Here is a 13,053-nt window from a genome sequence, read left to right on the forward strand (position 1 = left end):
GGGTTGCTGAAGAACCACTCAGAGATTTCAGCTGCTGTCTGGGCTTTCCATGCTTTTTTACTCATTCTTTTCTTTGCTACTTTGTGTTCGATACTTTTCCCTCTGCATCATTTCTATTTTTTGCACATAACTAAATTTGTAAACTAATTACTTTAGTTTTGTTTGTTTATATGGATTTCTTTGGTTGTTACTAACATCCGGGGAAAATTTCAAGCGAGCCGCACCTTTAGAAATATGTTTTCTGAGAAAAATGGTGACATGTTCAATACTTATTTCCTCAATATGTCAAAATCAAGTCTTCCAGAGAGCTGTTTTAAATCATATTAAGTACACTCAATAAATGTAAATGACCTTTTAATATAGTATAATACAGTCTCTTAAACCTTATTTTGGCTTCTGAGCATGTCTGCTGTATTTTCTGAGCATAAAACTTTAACAAAATTGCACGGTCTATTAGTTTTAACTAAACATTTTCCTTAGCGCGTTTCCGCTCTGTGTTTAGAAAGAGATTCGAGAATCCTCCTGTCTGTCATGCTCAATAATCATTGTTAGGAAAGCAATACCTTACTGTAGCCTCGAGAAACCTTTTCAATAATCCGCTTCATCCCACCAGCCAGCCATAAACAAATTCAGCAGCACACGTCCTGGGAGGCTTTGCAAAGTGTGTCTAGAAATACTCCTGCAGGACCAGAAAGAGGAGCATATTAAAAACTAAACGTTATGCCGAGCCAGAATCAGAAGTTGTTTAGTAGGTTAGGAGAGTTGTTGTTGATGTCAGATAAAGGGGACAGAGATGGCAGAAGACCCCAGGGACACAGTTTGGATTATTGTAGATTATATCAGATTTGAGGAGATGCAGACGTTTTCCTTCCAGCTTGCTTTGCTACTGCATTGATGAGAAGGTCAATCATGTGATCCTGCATTTCACCTCTTCCAATAAGTTCTTTTTTCAGACGAGCTGGTCTGAGTATTTCTGAAACTGCTGGTCTGCTGGCACTGTCATGCACACCATCTCTAGGGTTTACAGAGAATGGTCTGAAAAAGAGAAAATATCCAGTGAGCAGCTCATATAACTCACCACTCTCTATAACAGAGGTCTGGAGAAGTGCATTTCTGAACATATGACAAGTCCAACCTTGCGGCAGATGGGTTACAGAAGCAGAAGACCATACTGGGTGCCACTCCTGTCAGCTAAGAACGGGAAACTGAGGAGGGAGGTTTTCTTGGCACACTTTGGCCTCATTAGTACCAATTGAGAAACGTGCAAACGCCACAGCCTACCTGAGTATTGTTGCTGACCATGTCCATCTCTTTATGACCACAGTGTACCCATCTTCTGATGGCTACTTCCTGTAGGATAATGCACCTTGTCAGAGCGTGAATAATTTTGACTGTTTTTTTAACATGACAATGAGTTCACTGTACACAAATGGCCTCCCAAGTCACCAGATCTCAATACAATAGAGCACCTTTGGGATGTGGTGGAACAGGAGACTCGTATCATGGATGTGCAGCCGAAAAATCTGCAACACCTATGTGATGCTATTATGTCAATATGGACCCAAATCTCTGAGGAATATTCCCAGTACCTTGTTGAATCTACGACACTGAGGATTAAGGCAGTTCTGAAAGGAAAAGGAAGAGAAACCTGCTAATAGTAAGGTGTACCTAATAAAGTGGCCAGCAAGTGTATATTTGATTATAACTTAATTTGATTGTAATGCAATAATGTGCACCTTTTGTAAAGCTGCTTAGGAACAATAATTATTGTGTAAAGCGCAATACTAATAAACATGAATTGATTTAAATTGAATAAACATTATTATATTATTAATATCTTAATAATAGGCAGGTAAACTACCAGTAGTTAACACCCTGCTTAAAATAAAACATTACTCTTTATTTTATCCATTAGGAATGAATTGCATCAGGAAAAGTGGTGCCAGGACTTTGACGTCACCCGAAAAAGAAAGTTATTTCAGAGGCAGAGCAAGTTATTGCATTTTGATGAAAGATTATAAAGACAAACAAATCTTTTTCCTTAAAACAAACGCACACTGATGAATCTTACGCAATAACAGCAGGAACAGGTTTTTAAAAAGTAAACAGAGAGGGTGTATTTGGATTTCATGTTGACATTAGTGTAACGTTTCTCTCATTTTGATGTTGAATAGAGATTATAAGGAATATTGTGTACAAAACAGATATTAGGGATTTATCATTTATTATTTATTCAATATTTATTTATAAATATACTGTAAATCACATTTTGGTAACACTTTATTTTAAGATGTCTTTGTTAACACACATTGTATGTACTTACTATAGTAATTACAATCAGTTATACATGAATTCATGGAACTACTGTAACACTAGGGAAAAAAAACCTGTGTAACGCCGGGGGTGACACACACAACTGGAGGTAAGATCCAATACGCAGGTTTATTCAACGTCAAGCAAGCAATGGTCAAATCAGGTGTGAATAGGTATATGTGGGCAGTCCAGAATCGTAGTCAGTAAACAGGCAGAAGGTCAGAAGGTAGGCGGCTAAACAGGATAACAAGGGTATACAAGACTAGGGTCTAAACACGGAGAAAACAAGACAAGGGGAAACGCATTGTAATGTCACTAGAAGCGAACAAGACTCGGCAAACTGGATGGGTGAATGAGTGGCTTATGAAGGGTGTCTAATCAGTCTCTGAACGTCCTCAGTTGATGCGAGTGTAATCAGTCTAGATGAGTGAGTAGGCGTGAGTGTCTGGGAGAAGTGCATGAATGCATATGTAGTCCAGAAGAAGGCAGAAGTGTAGTCCCTGGTTATAATGGGAACCAGCGATCTCCGGAGAGCGATCGCTGGTTATCGTAACACTATGGAATTTGCTATTTTATTTAAATAATTAATAGATAAAATAAATACATTTTAAAAAGGTTTATTTTAAGAGGACAATTATAATTGCATCATGCAGTTGTTTTTTAAAGATTATTATATATTCTAAACAAATCTTTGCTATTAAGAATAGCGCACTATAAAGACAATTATTTTTGTTATTTATTATTTATTTAAAAATTTGTTTTTCTTTTGAATGCATTATTTTATTTAGGTGTTACGAAACAAACACAAATAATTTAGTAGTAATTTTGATTAATAGAGTAATAAAATTATATTATATATTTTAGTATGCTGATTTGATGCTCCAGAAAGAATCTTATTATTATTTTATCAAAATGTAACATTGCTTAATGTTTTGGTGGAAATATAATAATTATTTAAAAACCTGTACAGTTTTACAGTAGATTTAGCGTCTTTGTCACCCCACCTTTTGAGTTTACACTTGAAAATGATAATATACATTTGAGTCTCGATTTCTGCTGCAACATTCGGATGGTAGGGTCAGAATTTGGCATCAACAACATGAAAGCATGGATCCATCCAGCCTTAAATCAATGGCTCAGGCTGGTGGTGGTGGTGGTGGTGTAATAGTGTGTGGGATATTTTCTTGTCACACTTTGGGCCCATTAGTACCAATTGAGCATTGTGTTAATGACAATGAGTTCACTGTACTCAAATGGCCTCCAGAGTCACCTGAACTCAATCCAATAGAGCACCTTTGAGATGTGGTGGAAGGGGAGATTCACATCATGGATGTGCATCTGACAAATCTGCAGCAAATGTCTGATGCTATCATGTCAATATGGACCTAAATCTCAGGAATATTTCCATTAGCTTGTTGAATCTATGCCACAAAGGATTAAGGAAGTTGTGAAGGTGTAGAACTAAATATGTACTGAAAATTGCTTTACTACAGTTTTCAGCCTTTGTATATATAAAAAAAAAGTATTAACCCTCATTTAACCTATATAATATATTCAACCAGCTTAAAATCTGTTAACATAAAAGATATAGGCTTAAACCCCACAAGAGTCGAATCACAAACTCTTACTAATGTTCCCTTGAGCAAAACACTTAACCCTATGGCTCCGTAAGTGTACTGCAAATCACTTTGTCAGCTAAATGACAAAATAGTAACTAGCTTTAAAACAAAACAATGATTCATTGTCATTGTGAGAGGCCATCACCAAACACTTACCGGAATACATGCTGTGAAAATGATGTCATCTGTATGAATCTGTACAAAGCAAACAAGTCAGCACAATATTTCTGAAGTGATCTGTTATAAACATCTGTGGTTCATGTGAAGGATTGTCTGTGTGTTGACTGCTCACAGATCAGCATGACTCAGCAGAAAACATCTCGCTCGGTTTTAAAGGAACAGGTTATCCAAAAATGGACATTCACTGTCTATTTACTCACCCTCAGGCCATCCAAGATTTAGAGCAATTATCAACAACAACAAATGTTACTATGGTTTTACTATAGTGATAATAAATAGTCATTGACAAAAAGGTGGGATATTTGTAATTGAATTTTAGTCTTGTTAATAATTTAACATAATATAATTACCGTATTTGGTAGCAATTTAGTTAAAGTAACAATTCCCACTATTTACTATTGGCTCATTGCCTGCCTATAAGATTTTAACTGTTTGTTAGGACTAAGTATGATCTTATTCTATATCCCTAACCCTAAACAATACATAAACCCAACTACATTACTAACTAATAATACGTTAATTAGTTATTTGTTAATTAATAGTTTTTTAAGCTAAAAGTCTTAAACCCTTTAGCATACAATAATTCTGTGCATGCTTACAATAAACAAAACTTTTTTTTATAGCGTGAATGGACCTTTTACACTACATTCTGTATATGGAGAGATTTCAGGAAGCTCCAGTCAAAAAGAGATCAAACATCTGGTTTTGGTTAGTGCTGGATCCAACTGAATCCAGATCAGCGTTCCCAAGCTGGACTCGTCTCCTTTTGTGATTTTAATCCAAGGCAGGAAGCTCGGGTCAATTAATCGGTCAGGGCCAACACTGCGTCTTCAGGGAGTCAACAACAACACAAGAAAACCCAACCTTTTGCCTTTATGTTTATGTTAATTCATTACTTCAAGCCAACCATCATGCGTTAATTACGACTATCATAAACACAGCGTAGGAAATGCTCGATATGGATACAGTCAGAATTATTAGCCCTCCTGAATTATTAGCCCCTTGTATTCCCACAGTTTCTGTTTAACGGAAACAGAATTTTTTTCAACACATTTCTAAACAAAATAGTTTTAATAACTCATTTCTTATAACTGATTTCTTTTATCTTTGCCATGATGATGACAGTACAAAATATTTCATTATAGGCTTATTGTGAAAACGTACCCCTGTATACATTTCTGGAGAGCGCGAATTATGTAGCCAGAGGTACGAATGGCTGCATTTTGTCTTTAAAATGAACGCTACGGGGTGGTATGATGGCTTTTGTTTTCTCAGTGGCCGCCATGTACTGAAAAAATGTAAATAAACAAGTAAATAACAGGGTGAGAATGTGGTAGATCTGAAAACGTTGTAAAAACAAAATAAGGGCTTTTCTTTATCTGGATTGCTTTTGAAAACACTATTGGTTGGGTTTAGGGAAGGTGGTGGGTGGGTCAATCAGTGTTTTTAAAAACACTGCCGGTTGGGTTTAGGGAAGACGGTGGGTACTGGTCAAACAGTGCTTTTTGAAAAAACTATCGGTTTGGATTTAGGGAAAATGGTGGCAATGATCAATTGGTGCTTTTGAAAACACCATCGGTTGGGTTTAGGGAAGGCAGTGGGTGCTAGTCAATCGGTGCTTTTGAAAAAAACTATTGGTTGGGTTTAGGGAAGGTGGTGGGTGGGTCAATCAGTGTTTTTAAAAACACCGGCGGTTGGGTTTAGGGAAGACGGTGGGTACTGGTCAAACAGTGCTTTTTGAAAAAACTATCGGTTTGGATTTAGGAAAAATGGTGGCAATGATCAATTGGTGCTTTTGAAAACACCATCGGTTGGGTTTAGGGAAGGCAGTGGGTGCTAGTCAATCGGTGCTTTTGAAAAAAACTATTGGTTGGATTTAGGGAAGGTGGTGGGAGCAGGTCAATCAGTGATTTGGAAAACACTATCGGTTGGGTTTAAAGGGTCATGAAACACAAAAACACATTTTTTGAGCTGTTGACAGTCGTATATGTGTCCCACACAGCTAAAAACACTATTAGGACACCTATATTTCACTAAAAAGTGTAAATTGGTTGTTTTTGCATTATTTCAAGCAAATTTGTACTTCCTGTTTGAAACGAATTTTTGAAGCTGCGTCACGGTCATGACATAATAGCGTGTATTCCAGCGTGCAGACTGGGCGTCTGTGCCAGAGTGAGTCTTATTACGTCTTACAGTGTGATGCATTAATGCATGAGTAAGGCTTGGGTCAAACCAATCAGCGCGCTCTATTGTGCAACTTCATTAATATTCATTAGCGTCACCATGTTAACGCCACAGAGACGCCACGTTGTGTTGGCAAAACAAGCGTGAAGTGTTGTTTTATAGTTTGCTGCCATTAAGTTTCGTTTTCATTTTCACGCCCACTTTTCTGACTTTTTCCAAAGTAGAGGTGTGAAAACACCCTGCTGAAACGAGGGGGTTTCATGGCCCTTTAAGGAAGGCAGTGGGCACTGGTCAATCAGTGCTTTGGTAAACATTATCGGTTGGGTTTAGGGAAGGCAGTGGGCGCGGGTCAATCGGTGCTTTGGAAAACACTATCGGTTGGGTTTAAGGAAGGCAGTGGACGCTGGTTAATCGGTGTTTTTGTAAACATTGTTGGTTGGGTTTAGAGAAGGGGATGGGTGGGCGTTTCGGTCAATCAGTCAGTAAGTTAGTGGCCTCTAGTGAACTTATGCAAGAACAGCAGGTGTGAATGACACTCGGGAGGGAAATTTGAGATCTGAAAAAGCCTACACAGCAGTCTCTGGTGAATTCATGAAAACAAAAACTCCAAAAACATAGCTCCTGGGACGTATGCAGGGGTACACATCAATAATGAGCCTGGGTTGATTAGGCAGATTAGAGTAATTAGGCAAATCATTGTATAATGGTGGTTTGTTCTGCAGAAAAATATATATTGCTTAAGGGGGCTAATAATATTGACCTTGAAATGGTTGTAAAAAAAATAATAAAAACAAACAAGACTTTCTCCAGAAGAAAATATATTATAGGACAAACTGTAAAAAAATCCTTGCTCTGGTAAAAATAATTTGGGAAATATTTAGGAGAAAATGCTAATATTTTAGCTTCAACTGTATATCACTATATTTCTAATAGTTCAAAATGAGTCTTCGTAAGTTCTGACAGACCACATCAAGTGCATGGCTTTCCCTTAGGGTTTACCCTGTTTATTTCCATTGTGATTAAGTTATCCTTCATTAGTCAGTCTCTCAGGGTCCATGCAGTTGTGGTGATGCCATATTTATTTGTGAAGGGCTCAAGGTCTTCTGGGACGAAAAGAGTCACTATTATACCACTTTACTATACCGCCTGGCACCGGTTTCTCTCCCTGGGGGATTAAAACCCACTTTGCCTGAGGAAAAAAAAGACTGTTTGATAAATGTTCCAGCTTTTTGGGGGACACTGTCAAGTGCTTGACAAAAGGGAGCATTGAGGACACTTTAAAGGGGCCCCTGGGGGACCGTATTGACTTGTAACTTAGACTACAATCATTATAAAAATGCCCAAAACTTGCCATGTACCAATTTGTGTGAAAACATTCAGCACTGGTTTGTGTGTTTGACAGATTGTTAATTTGCTTGATTTGTGAGATTGTTTTCTTTTTTTTTTGTCAATTTAACAATAACTAAGAATGGGATTATCAAATTGCAAACACTGCATTGAACTCTGTCTGCAAGCTTTAACTGCATGTTTGAATTGCTTATAATGTGCATTATAATGTGAATATGCAACATGCATCAAGACTGTCATAGTGATGGTTTGTAAATCAGTAAACTGCAGTTTTAATCTATTCAGAGCTAAGAGAAAAATAAAGTGTGTCTAAATATTGTAAATAATATCTAAACATTGTAATTTTACTGTTGTGATTAATTTTATTTTATTATTTCTTTTTAATACGTTTTCCACTTAAATACATTACCTTTAATTTTATTTTATTAATTTTTTTATTTGTATTTATTAAATACTTTTTCATATTAAATATAATTTTTTTTTATTTGTGTATGTTATTTGTGTGTGTGTGTGTGTGTGTGTGTGTGTGTGTGTGTGTGTGTGTGTGTGTGTATCACATTTTATTTGTTTGTAAATTATTTTTATTAATTTGTATTTTTAATAAATCTTGTACAAATAAAAGGTAATTTAATAGGAAATAAGATTTATAAAAAAATGTATATATATTTTTTATTATATACTCCTCCCTATTAAATTTATTACCCTTGAATAAATAACATTTTATTTTATTTTTATTTGTATTTATCAAATACTTTTCCATATTAAATATGATTTTTTTATTTACTTTATTGTATTATTTCTTGATTTCTTTTATTGTTTGTAGATATCATTCTCTAAGAAATGTAATACTTTTATGTTTAATTTTAATTTAATTTTTATTATTTTTATTCTATACACTTTTCTATTAAATATAAATTATTTATTTTTCATTTTTATTTATTAGATATTTCCCTTATTAAATATAATACTGTTTATTTGTTTGTTTTGTTTATTAAATTCATTCATAAATTTTTATTTTGTCATTTCTTCATTCATTTGTATTTTTATTAGATGCTATCCCCTGTTAAATAAATAACTTTTTATTTATTTAATTTAATTTAATTTTTATTTGTTTTTATCATTTCTTTTCTATACAATCCACCCTATCAAATATATTATTTTTTATTTTATTTTTTAATTGTATTTATTAGTCACTCTTTCCTATTTAATATAATACTTAGTATTTGTTTATTTTGTTTGTTTATTTTATTTTATTATTCTTTACTTATTTTTATTATATAGTATTTCCTATTAAAAAATTACTTTTTATTTGTTAAATTTAAATTATATTTAATTTTTTAAATAATTATTCTTATATTATTATTAACTTCAATTAAACGTAAACAATTATCTCAAATTAAAGTTAAATCATTAAAATATATTTATATAAAATAGCATTGCACTGCTAATAAAAACACTTTTGAATTATAAAATGACAAACCCTATAATTGTGTATAATTAATTAATAAATTCTCATTACAAGAATATGAGAATGGAAAAGTCTGCACAGTATTTGACTTTATAGCACAATTCTTGTTGATGCTTCATAATTTTCAGTGTAAACATCAGAACAAAAAAGTTGTTAACTAAATAAGTGAAGTTTTATAAACTAATTTCGAGAGGAGCTTGATCACAGCTGGTCTCTCATCTGCAATCATCAGATCAATCCAAGCCTATAAATAGTCAATTTTCACTTTACTTCCTCGTACTTGCTTTATCTTCATTTTTAAAGAATTCCCCCATCCACCCCATCTTTTCCTTTTTCTCCTTTACCAGCTTTCGAGACCAACCCGATCTCAGACCCCCTTTCATGCTAAATAACCAAGCAGGAGTCCTGGGCTCAATTATCTCCGAGCTCAGGGTTCTATCCCAGGACAGTATACCAAACCGGCAATTAGTATCAAGCAATAATTAAGTATGAACACTTGAAATAAAAAATAAATAAATCAATTCTGTTTCCTTTGCTCAACAGTTAGAAAACTACATCGAGCAGAAGACAGGGATGGTGCACATTCAGGCCGATGCCGTTCATAACCAGACGGCCACCATGCTGGAAATCGGCACCAACTTGCTCTCTCAGACGGCAGAGCAATCCAGGAAACTCAATGTGGTCGAAGCCAAGGTGATCACATTACACATCTACAGTTAAAGTCAGAATTATTAGCCCTCCTGAATTATTAACATCCCTGTATATTTCATTCCCCAACAGAGAAAACTGTTGCTCTAAACATAATAGTTTTAATAACTAGTTTTTAATAGCTGTTTTCTTTGCCATGATGACAGTTAATAATATATCACTAGATTTTTTTTGACATACTAGTATTCAGCCTAAAGTGACATTTAAAGGCTTAATTAGGTTAACTATAGGTTAGGGTAATTAGGCAAGTTATTGTATAACGGTGGTTTGTTCTGTAAACTATTGAAAAAAATAATCTAACTTAAGGGGGCTAATAATATTGTCCTTAAAATAGTTTTATAAAAAATTTTAACTTCTTTTATTCTAGCCAAAATAAAACAAATAAGACTTTCTCCAGAAGAAAAAATATTATAGGAAATACTGTGAAAAATTCCTTGCTCTGTTAAACATCATTTGGTAAATATTTGAAAAAAAAAAAAATCACAGGACTAATAATTTTGACTTCAACCGTACATACTTCATTAGTGTTGTTAAAACCATTCAGTGCAGATGCATACATTTACTCATAAATACATAAATAAATACATAATAATTCATAAAACTGTATAAGTGAAACTGTACTTTCAGTGAGCAAATATACTGTACATTCGATTAATTAAACATGACAGCAATAACATTTACAAAGGCTTCGTTTTCAAATGATTGCAAAGAATCCTAAAATGATGTTTTTTTAAAGGATAACGTGACACTGAAGACTGGAGTAATGGGGGATAAAAAATTCAACTTTGTCATCACAGGAAAAGGTTGCATTTTTAGAAACATCACTGGGGTTTGAAGGTTTGAGATTACACTGACATCCCGGGACTAAAACAAGTGTAATATATAGATTTTTAAATAAATATTTGTAGTATTCTGAAATTTCTCTGTCACCAAATACTTGTCAGCACAGAACCAAAATACACATTAGTTACACATTTAAATCTTTATACAGTATTTTGTCAATAAATAAATCAAAACCATTTTTTTTAAAAGTGTAATAAAATAAAATAAATAAATAAATAATAATAATAGAAATAAAAATAAGGTTAAAAAAATAAATAAAAAATAAAGTAAAAATAGTAATAGTAATAATAAAAATGAAATAAAGTAAAAACAAAAATAAAGTAAAAAACAAAATAAAATAATGTAAAAATGAATAAAATAATAATAATAATAAAAAATAAAGTTAAAAAAAATTTAATAAAGTAAAAAACTAAATGAAATAAAGTAAAAAATAGTCACTATAAATCAAATCTAAATCTTCAGCAAGTGGGATGGAATAAAATAAAAATAAAATAAAAACAAAAAAAATATTAATAAAATAAAAAGTAAAAAACTAAATAAAATAAAGTAAAAAATAATATTTAAAAATAAAATAAAAAATAAGTAAAAAATAAAAAAATAACATAAAGTAAAAAACTAAATACAATAAAGTAAAAAATAAAATAAAATAGAAATAAATAATAATAATAAATTAAATAAAGTAAAAAACTAAATAAAATAAAGTAAAAAAATACAATTAAAAATTAATAATAATAAATAATTAAATTATGTACAAAATACATAAAAATAAAGTAAAAAATAAATAAAATAAAAATTAATAATAATAATAAATTAAATAAATTAAAAAAATAATAAAATGAAGTAAAAAAATACAATTAAAAATTAATAATAATAAATAATTAAATAATGTAAAAAATACATAAAAATAAAGAAAAAGATAAAGAAAAAAACGATAAAATAAAATAAAAAATCTATAAAAATGAATAAAATAAAAAATAAATAAATAGTCACTGTAAATCAAATCCAAATTTTGTAGAATGAAATAAAAAAAATTAACCAAAAGCAAAAATAATATTAAAAAAAGAAAAAGTGCAGAAAACAATCATTATAAAAATTAATTAATTAATTAATAATTAAATTAAATTTAGTGTGATCACTTATTCTTTTACTGTATATATGTTAATACGTGCATGACAAAATATGGATCTATTTTTACATAAATACTGAATAATGTTGGAACATTATTTCACATTTTTTTATTCAAATTTTATTGCTTAAAAAATATCTAAGTTTATATCCAATTTAAAAATATATATATTTAAACACATAGTTGACTTTGATGTAATATCTGTGTATAAAAAATCATTTTTGTAAATAGAATAAGAAATCAAAACAAGATAGCAAAAACAGAGACCATATAGTACATGATGACAATTTCAATGCTCATTTTCTTGTTGTTTTGTTTTTTGAAGGTTATGAATCAGACATCAAGAATTGCGATCCAGTTATTAGAGAATTCATTGTCAACAAACAAACTGGAGAAGGAGCTCATATCACAGCTTTCAGAAATCTCTAAACTTCGTGACAAGAACAGGTGAGCCTTTATTCAGTGAATTTCTTCATTTATTTCTTTAATTTCGCAGCCATTTATTATTTCACTGTTATTAGTCAAGAAATTATTGAATATGTTTGTTAACCTCTGATTTGTTCTAACTGAATGGTAACATGCTGGTAGCTGCATTCAGGTCAGGACTTTTGTGAAGTTCTCAAGGGAGATCTAATTGTTCGCCTAAATTACATAGATTATATATGGGCTGCACTGTGTCTGTCGCCTTACAGCAAGAAGGTCCTTTATTTTTCCAATGACATTATTATAGTATTCAAATTCAAAATTGATTTGTCACATACAGTCATACACAGTACAATATGCAGTAAAATGCCTATACAGCTGCTCAAAACCTCAAAATATCAATAGCAATTAGGGGTGTAACGATACACTCAGCTCACGATACGATGTATCACAATATAATGTTCACGATTCGATATGTATCACGATATTTGGAATAAAAATTGAAAATTAAACTGAAATGCAAATTTTACCAAGTAAACTATTTTTTATGTATTTCTTTTGTTTCAACTTGTTAAACTAAACCTTCTTTTAGAAAATAAATTAAACAGGACTGTCTCTGGAAAATAAAACAATTTAAAAACTTCTTAAAAATATTATTGAAATGACAGAGACAAAATTAAGAAACAATTTAAGTAAAGGTGCAAAAAAAATAAGCTTTCTATTCAATTAAATTTAACAGTAAGAGCTTAAGGCTTTGCTTGGTCACTTGCGTTTTTTGTGTGTACAAAAAAAAATCCACATTTCCAGGTATTTAATTCATATTTAATTAAATTCATTTAGAG

General features: G+C 31.8%; 1 protein-coding gene and 1 long non-coding RNA gene across 3 annotated transcripts in view; one reads left to right on the forward strand and one right to left on the reverse strand.

Annotated features, from left to right (window-relative positions):
- The window catches only part of LOC141386367 (uncharacterized), a 6,154-nt gene extending 1,915 nt beyond the window's left edge, over positions 1–4,239 (reverse strand). The window contains exons 1-3 of the long non-coding RNA XR_012408238.1: positions 4,089–4,239; positions 1,282–1,350; positions 1–1,035 (exon numbers count right to left, since the gene is read on the reverse strand). The exon at positions 1–1,035 is cut by the window's left edge and continues 1,915 nt beyond it. This is a non-coding gene — a long non-coding RNA (uncharacterized lncRNA). The remainder of the gene's footprint in view (positions 1,036–1,281; positions 1,351–4,088) is intronic.
- angpt4 (angiopoietin 4) overlaps positions 1–13,053 on the forward strand; it is a 259,011-nt gene that overhangs the window by 203,416 nt on the left and 42,542 nt on the right. For both annotated transcript variants that reach the window (XR_012408236.1, XM_005166270.6), the window contains 2 exons: positions 9,655–9,804; positions 12,114–12,235. Coding sequence is in view for 1 of the 2 variants with exons in the window: in XM_005166270.6 (XP_005166327.2) it covers positions 9,655–9,804; positions 12,114–12,235 (272 nt within the window). In the remaining variant the exon portion in view is untranslated. The remainder of the gene's footprint in view (positions 1–9,654; positions 9,805–12,113; positions 12,236–13,053) is intronic.

This window comes from Danio rerio, chromosome 6, assembly GCF_049306965.1.
Source record: "Danio rerio strain Tuebingen ecotype United States chromosome 6, GRCz12tu, whole genome shotgun sequence".
Lineage (NCBI taxonomy): Eukaryota > Metazoa > Chordata > Actinopteri > Cypriniformes > Danionidae > Danio > Danio rerio.